The sequence below is a fragment of the Amblyomma mixtum genome, chromosome 1 (assembly GCF_055824585.1).
Source record: "Amblyomma mixtum isolate Tamu chromosome 1, ASM5582458v1, whole genome shotgun sequence".
Classification (NCBI taxonomy): Eukaryota; Metazoa; Arthropoda; class Arachnida; order Ixodida; family Ixodidae; genus Amblyomma; species Amblyomma mixtum.
This window is the reverse complement of record NC_143012.1, coordinates 203,059,920-203,082,069: the sequence shown is the minus strand read 5'-3', so window position 1 is coordinate 203,082,069 and position 22,150 is coordinate 203,059,920. Positions and strand designations below refer to the sequence as shown.

The window sequence follows — 22,150 nt, the reverse complement described above, 5'->3', positions numbered from 1 at the left end:
AGTTGAAGGCTCCCCCTCGTTCCCCCAAGAGCTCTTTCTCAATCTAGTGCATGCACGCGTCACGCCGCGTCTTGTCTGATTACTTTCAAGACAGACTCGTATTTTATCGCCTATAAGATAATTGATCATAAAAACCGAAAAAAAAAACACATGCCGCTGATGAGAACCGAACCCACGACCTACAAATTACGCTCCCGGTGCCCCACCAACTGAGCTACGGCGACAGCTGTCAGATCTACATTCGGGGGTATTTACGTTTAGAAGTGACCTAACCTTGACAGTGTTCATCAGCGCCACCCGCGTCCATAAGCGGCGGACGTAGTGCATCCCGACTTACCTCTGGTGTGACGTTCGCGGAACGTCATCGTACGGTGAGGGTGGAAAGTGCATGAGGAACCTCTTATGTTTCCTATGGCATCAAGGCAGTCAGGAACCGAGGCCCTCGTTAAGCAATTAAGCATATATATATATATATATGCACTTTCAGAAATTCTCAAGATATTCGTCTTAAATAGTGAGCTGGTTAACTAATTTTTAATAATTCACTTTTATCTAGCAGAGTTAGGCGACTAGTTTCAATTAGACTTGTAGCCGGTCGTTAGTAATAGCCATATCAGTTTTTAGATCTTCGAAAACGCGATTACCCTCTTCCCTGTAGTTCGACAAAATCTGGCTTCGTCGGGCGAAGATATATGCGCCTTCGAAAGCATGCAAGCAAAGAAACCCCTCGAGTGCACGTAACTAGTCGAAAAGGCCAAATTTTGTCCAGCCAAAATGGCACTGGTAATCTAAATTCAAATTCTAAATATGAATATTGCTATTACTAACAACTGGCTACAAATCTCTAATTGCCACTAGGCGACTAACTCTACTAGTTATGATGGTAATGATTAAAAATGAGTAAAGCAATTTACTACGTAAGACGATTCACCAGTTTTCTAGTGTCCGCAAACACAGATAGTACTAAGCTACAAAAGACATATTGTTACCCCAAAAAGACTATATTTTAAAATTATATATATATATATATATATATATATATGGAGAAGCCATATATGGAGAAGCCATATATATGGAGAAGCCAACAGCGCCACATATATATATATATATATTGGTTACGCAGAAGTAGCAACTTGGTTCTTGTAAGCCCCACCAAAGGCAGCACCGGCCATCGTAGGCGGTGGCCAACGGCTTAACCATCGCACCACTGCTGCAGGAGTGTACAACATGACTAATTCCGTGTGCATGAGAATTATCCCATTGGCGCTATTCGAACAACTGCTATTTGTGAAGAATGGTTCCAAACAGAGGAACCGAAGTGAAAACCGAAGTTCTCGCGCACCTATTTTGCATTTGGCCTAACGACGCAAACCTACTGTCAATTTTCAAGACAGAGAGGGCTATGCAGAGGAAATGAAGTCGTAGGCGGCAGACACTTGGGAGATCAGATGAGGTTAGAGAGTCTTCGGTAGCATGGCAGCCGTGGCTGGCTTAAGGGAAGAATAGTTTCTAATCAGTCCATGCTTCCAAATCCTACTCCAGGATAATGTTACTTTGGCGACGATTTCTTTCTCATGCTCTGAATATGGCATGACTACGTCTAAACAGATATACTGCTTGGAGCACGTCCTCATCTGCTCTCTATTTGTTCCTTTGTCACTTTGCTTCGGTTTCATTGGTTGACCTTTTAATACTGCTGTTCGCCGTCTCTAGTTTACGTGAATTTCAATCATGCACTCAGTTTTGTCACTTCAGTTTGCCAGTGTAAAATGTGATTAGAAATTCGAGATCACTCGGGTAGCAATGCATGTCGTCGCGTGTTAATCCTTAATTGTCTTGCAGTTCTTGTGTTCTTGCAAGTTAGGCTGCGTTTTTTTTCTTTGTTTCGCTTGGCATGGTCATCTTAGCCCTGCCAAAAGCCCCGCCTCTCACCACGCCTGCAATTACATGCAAGGACAACGGATTCAACTGTGCCGGCAGCGGCGAATGCATTGCCCGCGATAAGGTGTGCGACTTCAAAAACGACTGCGCCAACGGTGCTGACGAAGCCCGGTGCGGTGAGTGAAAATGGTCACGGAACGAAATTTCACGTCACAATAAACAAAGGTTTTACAGGTCAATCTCTGCAACATAGCGATCTCTCCCGTAAGGGGCATTCTTAGGAAAAAGACGGCAGAAAATAACGCAACTACTTTCATTTTTATAATAAGCTTCCTCAAGGAGCATGACTTACCAGAAGTTGCGGCCCCACCGCTAATCTGCCTCGTACACTTGTTGCTACCAGGCAGCGCACAGAGATGACAAACAACAAAATACACAAAGTAAGGCGCTGTGCATCCTTCTGTGATCCGGCCTTCCTGACGTCGGTAGTCGCTGTGTGTGCATGTCGAGCGAGGGTTGCTTCTTGGTACATCCGTGCGGGGCTATGCCCGCCTGACCTTCAAGCAGTCTGTGGCTGGGTGGCTCCATCTGCTGGGCACGCAAAATAAAGTTAGCGCCTTGCTGTGTGTCTTTTCTTGTTCGTCGTCTCTGTGCGCTGCCTCGTGGCAATGAATTTATACCAACTAGCCCAACCAGCCGTTATTGTACACTTGTGATTAAAATTAAGAGACCCTCCCGTGCTGTGTTCACAACCTTTCCGCTCTGCATGAAGGCGCCCCGGACGAAGCACTCCTGGTGTCAAGACCGCTCCGGAGCGCCGTTATCAACACTCTGAGGGCTGCCACCTGCTTGCAGCCGCCCTAGTGTGTTCTACGCCGCTACTGCAATGCTTGTCATGCTAACTTCTGCTCCCGACGACGAGGTAAACGTTTTCTTCAAAAAGATCTCTTTATTTCATCAGGTTCCTGCGAGTTTACTGCAGATTTGTGCGGACTTACGAACGAGGACCCCAGTTCCCGCTTTGGATGGACATGGAGAGCAGAGCCGAGATGGAGGCAGAATCAGCACTTCAGAAGCGGAGAAAGTCAGTTGAGTGACGTGGAAGGCTATGCCGAGTACACGCTGCTGCACCCAAGTGAGATCCTTTTAAACAACTCGGAAGCATGGCAGCATTCAAATAATTTGCGATAAAAAATGGGGCTTCGGCTTCCTCACAACCGGTATATGCAAGGTGTTTCATGTAACTTGAGCCCACGGATAAAATAAATTGGGAAACTACAGATCTGTGAAACCAAGCAGATATTGTTTGCGGTTATCTGGCGTCGCTGAGAACATTTTTTTTACATTATTCTTGATTAATTAATAAGTAATATTAAATGCGAAATTTTTATTATTCACTTTAAGGCTAAAGGTGTTCATGTTGTAGAGGGGTTCAGCAACTGTCAATTTTTGTGTCGGCGGACACTCTTTGTCAAAAAAAATGGCTGTGGCTTAGCTAAGGTTAAGCCTGGATATCTCGAAGCGAAAAGCTGCGGCAAGGCGGGGGAGGAGCCGCGCATAAAGTGAATACGGGGCTGTCTTAGAAGGTTGCTTTAAAGACAAGTACTGTGGCGTGCATTCCTCTCGGGTGTACACCAAGATATGAGAGACAGGCATTTGCTTTCCTTAAAAGCAATTTTCATTTCATTCCATTTTTATTAAGGCCCTTACGGCGCGGTTCAAGGTATCCACCAAGATATGAGAGAGACAGGCGTCGTTTCCTTTCCTTAAAACTAATTTTCTTTTGATTTTCCTTCCGTTACGGCGTGGTTCGGGTATACACCGTGACGTCACGCAGTTCGCGCATGCGCGCCTGTGGCTTTTTCTGTCGACGGGGCCCACGCTGGCCTCGGTGTTGACTAGCCTAGTGAAGCTTTTCGCTTCAATATACAGCCCAAGGGCTTTGATTCCAAGTCGCATAACGGGGCTCTTTAGCACATCTGGCAGTCGTAAGCTTGGGAGGTTTGAGGTTGAACTTCAACCATACTTCCTCCCTCACGGAGGCAGGAGGGTTGAAGTTCCACCTGCCTCCGTGAGGTTAGGGTCTCTGTGTATGCAAGAGAAGTCGCGTTGCAGGGCTCAGAAGCAGACCCCTTGGCCTGCATATTTTTGACAAAGACTGTACCTCCTTGCCACTCCTCTTTTCAGGCATATAAGGAAAGCTCGCTTAACATTAAAGAAAAAATAAAACAACGTGAATTTGCTCAAGGGCTACCATATTTAGGCCCTCCCAGCCGCTGTTTGAACGTTAAGAAACGTGCACGCTGGCCGTGGCCTCCATTCTCTGCTTTTCATTCTTTCTTTATTTTTTTTTCTTCGTGACGGCTCAGTAAATGCTCCGTCTGAAATGGCTGCCGGTGGCCGGCCAATCATTTATCGAAGATCAGAGCGCGCGCTTTACATGCTCCGAAAGAATGTGGTGATGATTAACTTCCAAGGCTGTGCTGACAGCGGTGTCGGTCACTCATTTCAAGATAATAACTCGGCATGCTTCCTTAATTCAAAACGCGTTTATCAGCGCGGCAAGAGGATATTGCAAGAGCGAAGTCAGGCTTTCTTCTGTGACATTTCATGGGCTTTCTTTAAATGTTGGAAGCAAGGACCACGCAAGAGATACGTTGATAAAAAGAACTCGACCGGTTGTTTTTAGCACCCTCCAAAAATTAACGAACCGCCCTTCACGCTGAAGTGAATATAAAAAACGTGCATAGCTAAAATTAGCTAAATAACTAATTAAGCGGAACTTAACAAATGTTCGGCGCAGTCCCATACGACGGCAAACATGTTGATTTCAACAATCTCCGACGCAGAGCTTTTTTTTAAGCCCTTGTCTCAAGTTACGGGGAACACCGTATCATAGCTCCGTACTCATGTCAGCTCCAGCAACCGTTTAGCTACGCAAATAGTCTTATCTAATGCTGTGAGAATGTGCAGGATCTCCAGCATAATACTCAAGGGGTTGATTGCCGTTTGGTAGTTTCTTTGTGAAGCTAACAAGAGAAGCTAACAAGCTAACAAGGCTCGTGTGTGTGTACGTGTTTCTCCCTTCCGTCTTGTGTTATTCTGCGCAAAGTTTTCTTGAACATGTCGCTACACCAACTGGCCCAACATTCTGCTCTACTAAGAGAATGGTGCTCTGTACATGTGGCTTCAGGCGGAGGTGTTCTGTGAATGAATGCGTATATCAAGAGTCGAGGATACAAAATCTATAGCTCAGTGGTATTCTTATCCTCACTCATATGAATAATTAACGTAAACTTTTGCTAGGCTTTGTAATCGAAAGTTGCCCTTGAAAATTGCGCAGAAATTACGATAGCGCCTTCTTTGCGCACCTGATTTCAGTACGTAAATAAGGGTGTTTGTGAACGCTCAGCTCAAGCAAGGAGTAAAGTCAATAGGTGGTGAATATGTATAACGTTTAACAGTCGGATTTCTCGTGCATTATTGTAACCTATGCTCACCCATGAAGGGTGGTTGGAGCCACACGGAAACCTTCGCATCATGAGGCCTGACGTTGAAGAAATACGAACAAGCGTCCAAAATCTGGTAGCTTTCGCATGGCAGTTGGTTTCAACTAGATACAGCTTCTGTCTAGCGTATTGTTTTCTTATTCATGTAGCATTTACCTGTGGCTGCAGGTTATTACTGCGAACCGCATGCTCCATTGGTCGTGAGAAATAATTTTTTGCACCCCTCTTTCGCAACACCAGAGTATGAACATCGATTTGTTACTCATTCAGTGGAAAAAATGCGTTCCAGTTCAACTCAGGCTTAGCTAAGAGACAATGCCAATACTGAAAATAAAGTTCATATTAAGCAAAGCTGAAGGCTCTAACGTAGCACAGTCCCGCATGGTTTGTTTTAAAAATAATTACGTCGGTTACGCACGGCATGTAGGAGTAAACTGTGCACAGAAATACAGCACATCCGACTAAATCGAAGGTATCATTAAAAATCACATTTTGTTGATATCTGTTACAAGAAAATTGGTTAAACCCAACGCCTACAGTCGATGTGAAAATTTATCTCAACAAAGAAGCGACTCAAGCGAAGGGCAGAAAGCGGTCATATAGGAATAAAATGACGATAAGTTTGCATAGGAACGAGAGAGAGGGATCGCCTGTCATGTGGCGTTTTTCTTCCGCAAAGGTTTGAAATTCGGAATCACGTCTATTTATTCTTTTTTTTTTCAGTTCTCGCACAAGTCTAAACAAGATCACGGAATGTCATGTGCTAATATTTGCTTTTTTTGTGATTTTCACATCCATTTCGATTCCTATTGTTTTTTTCTGCAGCTCACGCTAGATATATTTGTTATTTCCGCGTATCCTCGAGGCGTGCTTTAATAAGCTGTATCAAAGAGGTGATACTCTACCATGCAACTTTCCAGACATGCCTGAGGGCGGCAGAAAATCAATGATTACACCACATTTGGGTAGCATGGCTATCACCTGCTCGGTCAAATTCAGCTTCCACATACCTGATGACCGTGAGTATGCTTTTTACCCAATGTACATTTTTTTACTCAAATCTTTGTTTTACAGAGCTTCTTTGTTTCTCCGTTATTTATTCATTTGACAGCGGTCATTTTCTTTAAAGGAAATAGAAATCTAGGACAGAATTTGATGTGGTGGACAGAAGGTTAGTTAGAGCATTAAGAACCCATGTTGCTACTACAGCAGAAGTACAGCTTCAAAAAACACTGAACCAGATGCATACCTCAAAATTTTGCTAGAAAGTGTCCAAGAAAACCGCCACGATGGCTCAGTGGTTATGGTGCTCGGCTGGTGTCTTGAAAGACGCTGGTTTGGTACCGGCCGCGGCAGTCGCGTTTCAATGGAGGTTAAATGCTAGAGACCTGTGTACTATGCAAGGTTGGTGCACGTCAAATAATCTCAGGTGGTCGAAATAATGCCTTTCTCGGTCGTTAAATCCTCCAAAATCAAACCAGAATGGCCTGAAGCGCCGATACCTTCAGTAAGAACCCGCAGCTTTTCATGGTAAAAAAAAATAAAAAAATATGGTGATTACACACTCGCGCTAAGTGGAATCAGCGCTGCCTTACAAATGTTTTTGTCGCACTCAATACAGTGTTTAAAGACAAATTTTGATACAACTCATTAGCAACCAACTCACTGTGTATTAGCTTTCTTCATCGTTATTATATATGAACAGCTTGCGAACAACCTTCCGGCATCTAAACACCTCTATTAAATCGAATTGCCTTGATTGACATATTTTATATTTTATTCCTTGCACACAACAACTTTGGTGAGCGACAACCAGCCAACATTCTTCCGACATTGTACTTCCATCGATAAAAACAATTATGTTCCCGGGATGTTTTGACACTTGATACCTTCGACATAACGAGGGTTAGGTAAACAACGACGCACCGAAAATCTCCCGAGATCTGGCCATAGTAATTAATTGAATTCTGCGCACACACATTCTTTGTACTCCATACCGACGATATAACGACAATTATAAATCGTGTCTACATTGATATATGACATTTTCCCATCAACCCTATAGCGCTGTCAAAGGGCTTCATGATACCACTATTGTAGAATGAGCAGACAAGAGTACGAAAATCAGAAGTTCATTATAACACACATGTAAAGGAAACCAAAACTTGAAAACCAAAGAAAGCATAAATTAATTGGGTTTTTTGTTATGTTCTATGTGAATGTGAATGGAAAATTAGCAGTGCGATCATTTTATGCCTGAAAGGTTATTGATTACAAAGATGAAAAACAACCACTTGCCGCCAATAGAATCCGAACCTACGACCTCCGAATTTGGCGTCCCCTGTTCTACGAACTCAGCTATGGCGACGTCTATGTTACCTTGTACATTCGCGGATATTTGCGTTGCGTGCAAACTACAGTTGAGAATGTTCGCCAGCGCCACCTTCCTTCATAGTGGCGGCCAGATAACGTCCTTTGCCACCGCAAGTGTCACGTGGCACGAATAGGTGGCAGCCGTGCGAGAACATAATATGCAACCTATGGCATCAGGACTTCCTGAACCGAGGCTCTGCTTGAACCGTCTTTCAGGCATAAAATGAAAGCACTAAAAATTTCCAGTTGATATATATCAAAAATTTTAAAATATTCTCCAAACCTTTTTTGTTGATTTCGGAGACTGTTGACTTTATTCATAAGTACATTGTAGAATTCTTGATAAGAATGGTAAAGGCTATTGCCACTGTGTGAAATCAGCACTGAAAGCACTGAAACAGTGTAAAAGCGGTTGACATAAATTGTATTCTAAAATATTCGGAAAGAACAACAGAGTGGAAATGCGCCCTTGTGCTAACGTCCAAATCTGGCGTGATAACTAATGTAGAAGAACTTCTGGCTGGGCGAGTTGGTGCATAGCTTTCTTGGGATGGCGTTGCGCACACGAATAAACATACACAGGAAGGACCGTTTGCGCTCTTTCTTTCTTCTGCTCCTTCCTGTGTATGTTTGTTCGTGTGCGCAACGCCATCCCAAGAAAGTCTTGCGTGCTAGAAAGTCAGATGGATTTCATATCGCCCTCAGATGCATTCACGGTTTAGACAACATTGGGACGGCCGAGTCCGAGGTCCCGGTTCGTCAGGTTAGATTACTGAGATGTTCAAAATGTTGCAAGGGGAAAGAAAGCAAGAAAGTTTTTCTTGTAAAATGGCTGCAGTAAAGATAATATAAAAGTACAATGTCTCAGAATGTTAAGATTAGGCAATGCTTGTATCCCTGCCTATATAACCGACAGCCGTAGCTTTTACTGATGCAATCATCGTTCGCAATATGCGGCAGTGCAATTCATGTTTTTCTCAAGCTTCGTCCGTGATCTAAGCAAGAATTCGGCTACATTTGACAGGCTTTGCCAATTATGCGCTTACGAGGTATATAAAAGAGTACTAGTAAATTTGTTACACAATGCGTAAACATACGAGGTAATAATTCTTAGCACGCAAATGTTAAAGAGCCAAAAAATGCTCATTTTTTTGCAGCAACTGCTCGCCTTGTCTTCGGTATTGTACCACCGCGTCATGCCTACGCCGGTTATAGAAACGTTGTTCCGCTTGCCGTCTTGAGAAGGCCGCCAAAAGCTGAAACGCATTGGAGGAGCATTACTGTGATGACTGGAAAATGGGACGCAGGAGCTCGGGTAAGCACTCGGCGCTTGGCGCCGTAGGAGAAAGTTTTTTGAAAAGAAATTCAAGCTCAGTGACTCTCCATGTTTCACGTGGGCAGTCCTTCTATATTTGTGACGCATTCAGAAATGGGAAGGTGTTTCAAATTTCTGCTGGTACCTAAAAAGGGAACACGAAATCTGCGTCCAAAAGTAATAGAACCAGCCAAAGTTACCGTGTTCAGGCTAGTGTAAACCTACTTTTTACCCTGTAAAATCGTATAGTGATGAAACTAATAGCTGCGGGTGTTGTAGGCAGAAACGCTTCCTTATCTCAAATGCATGTTAATTTGAGATAGGGAATCGTTTCTGTGGCACCGTGCCTACAGATTTATCTCGGTTGGTCCGTCACGATGGAAACAGCCTCTACAAAGGAGGGAAAAAAAAGGGGAGTTGCGTTGGTTCTACCTGGAATATAGGAACAGGCGGATGTAATGTTAATCAGAATTTCGACGACACCATTCTTGGGGTGATGTAAGCGCGCCTTTAATAGCAGTATGGGCTTTCATTTCGCCATCTTGTTTCGAATGTCTTCAGGGTGGCCCTCGTTAGGGTATTGCAGGTCCTCAAGAAAGGTGCCCTCCAGCGCATAGAAGACGTAGCTCAACCTGTGGTATTCTGCACTCACACGGTTGAGTTGATCGAGCTATTTCAGGGGTCGTAGCCAGGGAGCTGCTGATGGTTGGAGGCTTACGAAGATCGACGTCCAGATTTGTTGTTTCGAGATTATTGTACGCTATACAGTACAAGAATGCCGCCCAAGCTCAGGGTATATTTCCACTACTAAAAATACGGAATACTTACAATTGGCCAGGAAAGCAGATTCTTACTTCAAAACATGAGAACCTCGAGCAGCTACGAAGATTTTAGATAAGGTTCTAATATCCTTTATTTGCTAACGTTAAGACCTCCGGTGTCCCGTTGAAAAACCTCCTCTTATTGCTAACGGCATCAAGTTATTATGACCTGAAGGGGAAATATGCCTCCACGGCGAAGAGTATACATGCCCTACATTTAGCTATCGAAATATACTCCGAGATTTGGGCAGCGTTCGCTGCCCCTTAAAGTAGACGAGGTAGTGGCCAGCTTACAGCCTTTTCACAGCCACATAGGCTAATTCTTGTTTGCAGTGCAGGAAGTCGCCTCAACGCACACGCGGACCAAACAGAAAAATGCCAATAAAACCACTTGTGTTGCAGTCTTTCGGCCTTCTTTGTATTCTTCGAAGTCAAGATGCTACAGAGGGAAGGGGGTACTTTGGGCTGCTAGAAAATGAATGGGGCAGACTTTGAAGGAAGGGTCCTGGCAAATGTGACCAACCTTCTAATCGAGTCTAGAGCTGCTCCATAACTGGCCTGGTTTGGAGATGGCGGCTGCTTTGAGGATTATCTTTGGATTGGACAGCTACGGAGTCTTGCGTGCAATCAGAAATCGTCTTTTTCAGGTATTCAGGGTGACTATGATTACGAGCAAGGTATCTGAGACGTCACATGAAATCTAGCGTTGAGCTTTATGCTGACGCAGGAGGTTTCTTGCCAGTGTTTTTATTGCTAAACTCTACAGTTTGTTTTATATATTCGTTGGTCGTTTGGCGAACCTTGTGAGCCCAGCTTTGCCAGAGGGCATCGCCAAGCTCCATGGTTCTCAGAATGCTGTTGTTGTTTCTGTGTGCCATTTTTACAAACGCGCTTGTTTTCGGTTGTCACGAACGCCAGCAAGGATCTGTGCAGAAATGTGATCTCTTATTTTCTCCTAAAGCACTCTTTTCGCTTTCATTCATTCGTTCTAAAACATGATGTTGCGTAGGTGTCTAACACAACAATGTTAGGGAACCCTTGCGCTATACGGAGGATACTCTACGTGAATTGTGCAGACTCTCAGCCTAAAAGACCATGTGGATAGCTCAAGTTTCTAACGGCATATTTGCAGGCAATTCGTTAGCGCAACACAAGCTGAGCACAAGGAAAAGACACTGGTCAGGCGCTAGACGTCTTAGGTAGGTGACAAAATATACTGAATGGTCCATTGTATAAGAAAGTAACCAATTAAATTTTAGCCACCCTTGTGCTTATCTTGTGTTGCGCTAACTTACTGCGTGGAATTGTGCACCAGATGCTCTGTGGACCGTAACTAACGACACTTTTAGGGCATCCGTGGGTATTATTTGCTGTCATTCGCGTGACGCGCTTATTATCTAGTGTAAAATCCTCCAATCCACAGTAATCGAGATCACTACATGGTCACGAGGAATCGTGGGTCATAAAGACGTGCAAGGAGAGGCTTGTTTTAACTGGAAACAGGTAAAAAGCGGCTATATTATTAGTGAAAAAAAGTGGTAATAAAGTTTATCGAAGCAGAAATAGAGATAGACGTCATGGTTTGACAAGTTCTTGCTGGAGCTTTCACTGCTAAGCCAGGAGGAAACAGTAGAACTCCCCCAGAAAGCTTAATTGCTCTAATTCACGCCAGCATCTTTATCTCGCAATATCGTCGAAGCAGCCTCCGTGTAACCTCTCGTACTTTCCAGCCCTTCTGTGACTGAGTTGGGCTAGGAGCGCTGCAGCACTTGCTCCCCCACTAAGAAACTGCTGCTAAGCACCCTGGTTCAAGAAAGGCTAAAAAAAAGCAATTTCAGGCAGATATAAAAACATAATAACAAAATGAGTTGAAAAATAGTGATCCTAGCCCCGTTCACTCCAGGCCCAGAAGCAATCAGCGTTCTTATGGAAATGCTGATAAATTAAACCATCGTTCGATTACGCGCTGCAGTGTAGCCAATACTGGTTTCATAAAACCGTTAATGCCTGTAAGATCTTCGTTTGCGCCATAAGGTACTTCTTAAATGCATTGAAGCAATTGTGCGCTTGTTGGATAAAACTTTATTCGGTACATGCTGCGCAAACTTCTTCCAGTATAGTCACTCGTCCTTCCACTACCGTGTGGTGTGCCCTATCCGGTTTTATTTTATGTCTATTTATAATCCATAGCTTTCCCGTTTAGATTGTGGTTAGGTTGAGGTAATGTTTTTCACAACATTCTTGTTTTTTTGCAGTTTTTCTTCGAGGCCAATGCCGTAAGCGTAAGAGTGCGGCGAGTCCAGTACCTGAACTGCCACCTGGAACGCAAAGGAATGCTTTGTAAGTTCACGCCCCGCAGACGCTTACTTCATTTCCTGTTGTGAATGGGTTAGATGCGCAAAGGGCTCATTAGGTTTGTGTATGCATCCCAGGTGGAAAAATCAGCTTGGGCAGGTGTCATACATTTAAAGCATTTTTGCATGTAAATAACGCTGTTCGGTACAAAAACACCGCTTAGTCGATCTGAAATTTTTCACTACTTTGACAACAGTAAGTGCCTCCAACTATCTTGCTGTGAAAAGTGATGTAATTTTGCCATTGTTATCTCAAAATGGTGTGTGTGTTATCAGATGCGCTTCGAGTAAAGGAATCGCTGAAACAACAGAAAGTAATTTTAATTTTCAAAAATTCTTGCTTTCTAGGCACGGTCGTTTTATAGCTCGAGTTATTTTAAGAACAAAATGTTCCTATGTCAACACCCTCAATGTGCTCATTAGATATGTGCTAACATATTCATTATCACGGTGTTAGGAAGATACAAGGCTGCGCCGTATAATAAGTTTAGAGTTTGTGTTGCTAAGAGCAAGAGGTCCATATGCCGCAACAGGAAGCTTCAATTAGAGGTCGAAATGACATGTTCCCTTACTTTTAGCGCTCGCACTAAAGCCTAGATAACACGGAGCGAATTTCATCCACTGAACTTTGATTTCAATAATTTCTGCAGAGATCTTTGCCTTTCATGACGTGTCAGTGGGAGTTTTCATTTTATCTTCATGTGCCGATATATGTGGTAATTATATTCGTATTCACCTGGTAATGAAGTCGGCCGTAATTAGACCTTTAGTTTTGACATTAAAAGAACTGTACAACAGTTGACGTACTCTACTGCTTTGCTGTATAATTTGTTGCTTCGGCAAGTTGATATCGCAGCACTAATTTTGAAAAATGTCTCTCAATCACCGCAATTCTTTCGTCAAGGCCGCTATATGAAGTTTTTTCTTGCATTAATGCTGGTGCATGCAAATACTCCACATTCAACTGCAGACGAGCTTTTCTGCCACCCCTTTAACGTAAATTGTTATAATATAATTTTCAAACATATGGTAGAGTTGCAGTGCTCACCTATGTCTTTACTTCGTTCGAGAGGGTTTTTGTTATTGATTTAATGTCCACACACTGCACAGAATGCTCTCATGACTTCGAATGTTTTGTCAAAATTCACGGTCCTTGTTATCGCGCCTAGTTGTCTTCCCAGAGCTCACAGTGAGGACATTTTAGATAGACTAGCTGTCCTCCGGTGACTGCTGTTTCAAAAAGCATCCCACATGGTTGCATTTTGAAACCACTATTTTAAATGTCATACAAAAATAATCAGAAGCTTCAGGCAGTAAAGGTACATTGTGGACAGACTGTAGTCGTCCTGTGTTGGCAATGATACGTTCAAATAACAAAGACGCTACTTTTACTTAAAAGAGAATTTTATAACCTAAAAGATTCACCAAATCAAGTACATGTATCGCTACCATGAGCCGTCGGTGCAATTAAAACTGTACACAAAGCGCTATGTTTTACTTCGGAATCAAACTTTAGGTTGAATTCAACGCGTCTGCCTTCAAGAGAAACAGTCGCGAATCTGAAGAGGTCGTCTTCAAGGTCCACCGGCCGAAGCTTTCTCCTGAACTCTGTTATATGTTATATTTTTTGGACTTCCTTGCACATAAAATGTTCAGCATATAATAATATAAAAAAATTATGTGCAGTTTTGCGACTTATGCCAATTTCTGTCAGTACATGAAAACCCTGTAAAAAGGTGGCTAATAACACACGCCAACTGTGAACTTTTTAAAACAAGTATATATCGAAAGGTTTGCTAGGAATGCCAACGCCGAATCTCAACTATTATTGCTGTTGCTCTTGCCTTCTTTACTGTATTATTTTCAATTATTTCGCTACTCTAGGCGGCAGTAGAATCCATCTCTGGGCTTTCCGCTAAAGTGGGCGCCGCTATCTCGGCGCAGAAAACAGTTTGATGTAGCAACATTGCCGAGCTGTGTCGTACATCAGCAAAACTATACTTCTTGTGCCCTTTTCAGGGTATATTCCTGGAACTAAAACATGGTACATGTCCAAGACCGTCGCCGGCGGATGGATCCCGTATCACTCACGTGGTCTGTTGCCCTGGATTTACTTTTCTGGAGCAGTGGCCAGCACGCTTGAGTGGCTGCCCGAGGATACAGGTTTGAGCACTGACAAGCACACTCTTTCTTTGCAAAAAAAAAGATCGCGAACCGTGTCTTTCACTGCATCGGACAATCTCTGTTCTCGAGCGCGGTAGTGATGTATACTTCCTCAGTGTTCGGCTCCTGCCTCCAAGGCTATAACTTATTGAGAATGACGAGCCTCCAAGAAGTGTAGGCAAGAACTATGCTAAAATGGACAGGCTAAACTCACCTTCGACGAATTAGGAAGATTATTCTCAATCGAACTATAACTTATTTTACCTATAACTATAACTCATAACCTATAACTATGACTATAACTCATGCATCATCTTTCCGTTTGTCTGTGTCATGGTTTTTTGTATTTGATTATTGTATTCAATGCGCTGTGTACATGTCGAGTGTGTTCCTTTGTTGTGTACCGTCCTCTTCGCGCAAGTACGTATCCGTTGAAAGATGAACCAACTCGCCCAAACAAGAGTTTGACTCGACGTTATTTTAGTAAGGCAACAAAATACGCCAGTTTTGAAGGTAAAAAAAAAAGATCTCACTTGCGTAAGTTCATAAAGCTAACGCGCTATTCAAGGCGCAAAAATAACTGCGGATTCTTTTATTTATTAAGTTTCAAAATCAGGGCTGAGAAGACTTTTTCTCTCATTATCAAGTTCAGGTGTTTCTCGCTATTCTAACTGAGGATCATCCGCAATGAGTGAGTGAAACAGCACTAGCAAGGGGAATAAAGACGACCTGGTTTTTTTCTAACGGTGTCGCGGCTGCGAATCGTGGAGTCTATTGCCTGCCGTTGGATATGGTAGTCCACTTTCACAGTGCCATGGCTAAGGCGGCAGTAAATAAAAGTAGTGTCAATGAATGGTTGTTTTTGTATTAATGTGTTTCACATTTATTTACTTTAGCGGCATGCGGAAAATACAACTCCCTGCTTTAGCAAAACATTGGGCATTAATGATCAAAAAATATTTGCCTTTAGAGAAGGTGTCCGTACAAATTTAATTTGGCCTGTTTCACAGGGAGAAACACTTCACAGAAAATAATTACCCCAGGTCCAGCCACCATTTCGATCTGCAAAAAGTGAATCATTCGTAAACTTTTTATTGAATAACGGCACACTACCTACCTACTACCTGCATGTAAAAAAAACCCCACCTTGAAAACCACATCTAAGACTACTGAACTCAGGATTGTAGTCTGCAGAATCCTTAAATTTTAACAGCCGATGCAGCAAGAATTCAGATGTGAAATCCACACAATGCAACCACTATCGATATCATTCTCTGCAAACTGAAAAATTCAGCCTGTGCTATGTGGTTTAACGTTATACATATTGACGACTACGACGCCAGTAATCACAGAGCATACGGACTATACTTAAGGCCTAATGACCGCCGGCCGTTCAGTGCGTCCATGGATGTCTGGCGCTGGCATTTGGAGAGCGGTGACTATGTAATCGCAGGCTTGAGTTCATATGCACATCGGCTCGGTCGTGGAGCAAACCTTTAACCTTTTCTTTTCGTTTCTGGGCAAACATTTTGTCACGCCCGCCCTCATGCCCTGCGGCTCATCGCCTGTGCTGGTCTTGCTAGCTCGAGATCAGAACGATCACTCGGCACCTTCAAGTTACGTGAAGAACTACGATGGCGATGAATCGAGCAGTGGCCCGGAGGGGGGGGGGGGGGGGGGTCGTGCTGTAGGCCTGCTGCCAATAAATAATATCCTCGCCATCTATTGCGTACCATTAACACCTTATGGTTTCTTTCACATGCAAAATGGACTGTTTATTTACTTCCGAAAGACCCGGATTAGACCCCGGCAATGGTGGTCGAATTTCGATGCAGGTGAAATTCTCGAGGCCCGAGAACTGTCGAGACCACAAGTGATAGAAATTTCTGCAGCCATACAGTACGGCGCCCCTCATAGCCTGAGTCGCTTTCGGACGTTAAACCACTATAAAGTAATCGCAAACCACACCAAAACTGTTTATTATCGTATTGTATACCCACCCCTCCAATTCAGCACTAACGGGGTGGGATAATGCAACAACGCATGCAGAATGTGGATAGTTAACAAAAACAGCACCGGTATTTCGAAATTTTGAACAGGCAAGAGTGTGAACATAATGAACAGGAAAAATGCATTCCAAAGCAACAAACGTTGAGTTGATTAATGTTATTCACGCTTCATGGTACGCGTTATCATGTCGCACGTCGTCTACACATGTTCGCAATGCGCAGTGCATGGAGTACAACCGAGTCTACGCGCTACTTTTCCATGCACATGTCTGTTCTTAAGCCCAAGCCCATATGACTTGTTAGTTGACCTGGAAGTTGGCGGATAGACCATCACATTCGAGAGCTAAGGGTGTATCCTCCAACATCACGGAATCAAGGCACATAGCAATGCGTATACAGTACTGAAGGGCGGGCACGCAATCTGTAAACGTGGATTAGCGGACAGATGAGAACTATGTGTGGCATTCCTCATCAATAAGGACATAGCTGTTAGTATAAAGGAGTTCTGTAGTATTAACGAAAGAGTGGCTGCTATTGTAATTTGGCTCAATAAGAGGTACAAGCTGAAGATTGTGCATTCCTTCGCACTTAAATTCAGCCATGATGTCGTGGTCGTTGAAAGCTTCCATGAAGACGACGAATTCGCAGCGTACTGTACTGATTGACGACTTCTATGCGAAGGTAGGCATGAAGCAAGGCGGACGCGAGGCGGTGGTCGACTATCGCATAGGCTGCTGAAATAGCAGCGGGGAGCCGTTAGTAGAATTTTCAGAGAGAAATAATTTACGGATCATGAACGTCTTTCCGAAACGAGAAAACAGGAAGTGGATGTGGAAGAGCCCCTATGGTGAGATTAAAGATGAAATAAACTTCATACTGTGGGCTCACCCTGGCATTGTGCAGGATGTGGAGGTCCTCGGATAGGTGCGCAGCGACCATAGGATGGCACGGTCTCGAGTTAGCCTAGACTTGAAGAAGAGGGAACGGAAGCCCATTAACAAAAGCAGGTTAATGACATCCTACTCGAAATCGAGACGAAGAAATGGGCTTGGGCAGGATATGTAATGCGAACGCAAGATAACCGATGGTTGTAAGGATAACGTAGTGGATTCGAAGAGAAGGCAAACGTAGGGGGGGGGGGGGGGGGCAGAAAGTTAGGTGGGTGGATGAGATTAAAACGTTTGTCAGTGTAGTCAGGCTGATGGTGATGATGGTGAAGCGGGAAGGATGCCAGGCAGGGAGACAGGATCTCGCGAAAGCTATTCACCCCTTGTTTATAGCGGGTATTTCGAAGCCTGGATTGGGAACAGTTGGGGGATAAGAGTCAAAGGAGAATACATAAGTAATCTGGGATTCGGTAAGGACATTTCCTTGATAAGTCACACACTGGAGATGAACTGCAAAGCATGGTGAATGAGTTAGACAGGCTGAGCAGAAAAGTAGGTCTAAAAATTAACATGCAGAAAACCACTGATGTGCAACACTCTCGCAAGAGAAGACCAGTTCACCGCTGTTTAAAGGAGTTAGATGTTGGGCTAGTTAGATTTGTGACAAATTATACATATTTTTAGCGGAACCAGGACAGAAACACAAAGAAAGACAAACACGAGCGCTAACTTGCAACTGATTTATTGAGGGAAGCACGACAGCATATATATTCACAAGCCTGCGCGGGTGCAGGGAAAAAGAAGTCATCGCACTAGACGTGACTGAAAATTCACTTCAGCGTTGTACAAGGCAACTTACGTGTCACTAACTCAATCTGATCCTGTTTTCCTTATAAAAATGCCTCCAAGGTTTCACGAGTGGTTTTTTTATTCCTTTTGCCAAGGACTGACACGCTACGGAAACGTGGTACATGAGCTCTGCAAGCAATGCTGTGATCAACAAGATTCTTGCGCTCCCTATTAGCCATGTCTCTTTCATGCTCCCTGTTCATGTTCACAGTTGTTATCGAGGGGCTGGAAGCAGAATGGTATTTATGCTGGAAAAGTATGCTTTATGCTGAAAAGGTATGCTGGAAAGGTAGAAAGGTATTTATTTGAGTTTTCACCATCGACATCAGTTCAGGTTTGCCTGCTAAAGTAAAAACGACTCCCACTGATCTGCAGTTAGTTAGTTGGTCCCAATCTTGCGTTCGCCACCCCTTTCAGTGCTCTCACTTCAATACAAATCTATAACTCCGATAACAGTTATTTATACCCCGCATTGTAAGACCTGCTCATGCCCATTAGCATGTTTTGATTTCAGAAAGAATATACCTCTTTCACTTTGTTTTCTCACGCACTCCTCCTTACATCACCCTTGACGTTTTTTTTTTATCGATATCTGATGTTGTGCAGAAAAATCATTCGGAGACCCCTCATTACAGTAGAAGTTTTTGCGCCGAGGTGATAACCACGGAGGGACAACTGTAATAAAATTTCCTCCCGCGCAATATTGTTGATCTGCTGGTTGCCATATATAAATTTTTTTCTATAGTTATAGTCGACCTTAGCGGTGGTCACGCAACTTTGGAAATTTTGGCATCATGTCGAGAATATGCAGGATGTTCAAGGCTTCACAATTTATGATGAGACCTGGAAGGTTTAGAACAGCAATGGGACGTATCTTGCAGCGAAAGCATTTCTTCTGCACCTTCAGCCTATGAGAACAAAACCCTGCATAAACGCATCGACCATCGATCCGCCTACTTTCTTCCTCCACGATTCCGCCACCCACTAATAGCCTACGCACCAGCGGAACCATAAAGAGCATGAGAGACCAAAAGCTCCAAGCATGAAAGGAATCAACCATTGTAAATAGAAATGCTTCCCCTGAATTGTCGCATGGGATGTCTTATCGGCCTGTAAATAATGTGAAAGGAAAATCTAGATTTCCGGCATTGCATTATTCTTGTACTTATCGCCATGAACACTGGAGTAAGGATCTTTTGAATGATCTTATTTTCGACTCGCCAATGAGCTGAACTTGTGCAGGAGCGTACCGCAACAACCTTCGCGACAAGAGTGGCCATTGAAATCGTTTTGTTCACAGTGAAAGAAAGAAAAAAAAATCACTGTCAATGTAAATATGCGATGACAAATTAATAGCAAGCGTCTTTCGCGCATACTTGCCTATCTTAACAGCACAATAACGCAATTATCGCTTCAGGTAATGAAAATATAATGACTCAAAACATGGTTTTTGGGCTCTTTTAATTCAGTTGTCCGGCGTTATTGCTGCGAGGGTAATTATCTTCTAAATGTATAGCGCAGTGAAAGGGATCATGAAACGGGGGAGATATTTACTGAGGTTAGGAAAAGCGCACGAGAGATCGGTATTTTATCACCGGTGACCGGAGGGCAAAAATTTTGGAAGCTGATTTGAGTAAGGCTGAAGGTATATTAAGACTGAAGATATATGTCCGCCGCGGTGGCTCAGTGGTCATGGTGCTCGGCTACTGACCCGAAAGACGCAAGAGGCGAAATTCTAGAGAAATTCTTCCCTTGACGTGGCATAGAGGAGCATGCATGCGGCGGAACCGGGAAATCCCCGGAATATGATGTGCACCGCTGCCGCAACAGATGGCGCGCGAGCAGTATAAAGTTTTTTTCAGTGCGGAACCTGCACCCTGGTGTCAAGCTCGCTTCCGGTCATGTGGTTGAGTGTGTAGTGCACTGAGTACAAATCAATGTGTTTGCATACAGAAGGAAAACTGTAGGCGGAAAGTGCAGTGGAGAAGAGTTCAGAGTCAGGGATGTGAAAACTGTGCTGTGACAGTTGGGACAAAGGTGCGAATGTGAACAACGCATAGTGGCTGTGGGTGAAGACAAAAAACCGACGGCAGCCATTAAATCTAAAGCTTTATAGCATTGAAGGCGGTGCTTTGTTGTCACCCTAATTTTTTTTCAAAACTTCCGTTTGGAGACTAAATAAAATTTTAACTAAACAATATCTCTACAGCTCCAGATCAGGCGAATGATTAAGGTTTTCTTTTTCAGATTCATTGTCCACTTTCTTCCATTGTCATCTCCCCGGAATTAAATTCTTGGCGGCCTAAATTACATGTACCGGGATTTGCCAGTTCTGGAGCTTTCGAGGAAAAAGATGCAATTGTATTCTTCTCTATTTCTCTGCCGTAATTTTTTGTCTCTATCCGCAACACGGTTTAGCTTGTTGTGTGTTCTTACACAGGCGGCTACATGTTCGCCACGAACACTTTCCCAGCAGCGAGCTTTGCTGAGCTGGTGTCCACTGCGATACAACCTACTCCACAGAACGGCAGCTGTTTCATGTTCTGGTAAGACTGCATCTTTTTTATAGGCCGCATTAGGTCGTCTAGGGCTTAAAACTTCAAATAAAATTCTAAAAGATGTATCATGGTATACATAGTTTTGTCCTTTACGAAGAAAAATGGATCGATGGTATACTAGACCTAACGCTTCCGGCACCAATGGCGCGATGTTTGAAACGGTTTGTGCTGGTCCAGACAACCCCTGTCGCGCACCGGTTAAAAAAAATAGGCAGTGGTTTAGCTCTGGTTAAACCTGGATATGCAAGCGAAAAGCTTCGTATGTGCTTGGTTTGACGTCATGGCTGTCGCAGTTTGCGCAAAATGTATTGGGAGCACCACGATGGCGGAGAGGAGGAGACGCGCGTGTAGGGAATACGGTGTTGTCTTAGAAGGTTGCTTTGGAGACATGTACTGAGGTGTCCATTCCTTTCGGGTGTACACCAAGATATAAGGGACAGGCATTTCCTTTCCTTAAAACCAATTTTCATTTCATTTTCCTTAAGGCCCTTACGGCACGGCTCGGGTATCCCCCGAGATATGAGAGAGACAGGCATCGTTTCCTTTCAACAATGCAAGAGCGGGGGCTAGTTGGTGCTTCATACTGATCAGTTCGCGCTACAATCAATTACGCGGTTCTTCCGTTTGTGTTTTCGTGTGTATGTTCCTTGTAGCGCGAATTGAACAGTATGTTTCCTTTCCTTAAAACCAATTTTCTTTTCATTTTCTTTCCCTTACGGCCGGTTTGGGTGTTCACCGAGATATTCGAGTTTCCTGGCGTACTGTTGGTCTTTTATTTATTTTTTATTTGTGCTGCGTGTGACGTCACTCGGTTTCACGCATGCGCAGCTGTGGCAAATCTTGGCTCCGACGGCTCACGCATAGCGCGGCTGTGGTGCGGGTAGCGAAGCTTTTCGCTTCGAAAGCGAGGCAAGATAGAGGGAGGTAACATCCACAGTGTTGCTGATCATTGTATGGAATGATTCATTTACACCGAGTATTTTTATATTTTGTTCGATTGCATAATGGAATAAATTGAAAAATTAACTTTATATCTATCGCGTTTCCATCGAAATATCGAACGCCAAATTGTTGAGCATGTGAATCAAACCAAAAATTAAACAGTTTATAATTTTACGTGTACAACACGTTTTTTTTCTGCGTTGAAAAAAAAATTGCCGACGATTACGTTACTTCCCAATACAAAATTTATATGCAGCTCAGCAGCTGTTTCAGCTTTTCCATAGATTGAGGCAAAGAATTTGAACAAGACATGTATCTAAAATTACAGACAACTTATTTTGTAGCGTTGGCAGTGAGCAGTTTCGCGTGGCTCCTGGAGAGCCGTGCTGCGCATGCGCGAGGAGCAGTGACGTCACACGGCGCACAGCTGCTATCTCTCTTTCATCACCCCACGTACGTATAAGTACAATTAAGGCGTCCATTGTCCCA

The 22,150-nt window shown here is 43.6% G+C and overlaps 1 protein-coding gene across 1 annotated transcript in view; it reads left to right on the top strand.

The window, feature by feature from the left end:
* Positions 1 to 22,150, top strand: part of LOC149370581 (MAM and LDL-receptor class A domain-containing protein 1-like) — a 144,861-nt gene that overhangs the window by 96,429 nt on the left and 26,282 nt on the right. Inside the window, exons 11-12 of the mRNA XM_089578029.1 lie at positions 1,908 to 2,057; positions 20,602 to 20,707. Coding sequence (XP_089434155.1) covers positions 1,908 to 2,057; positions 20,602 to 20,707 — 256 coding nt within the window. The remainder of the gene's footprint in view (positions 1 to 1,907; positions 2,058 to 20,601; positions 20,708 to 22,150) is intronic.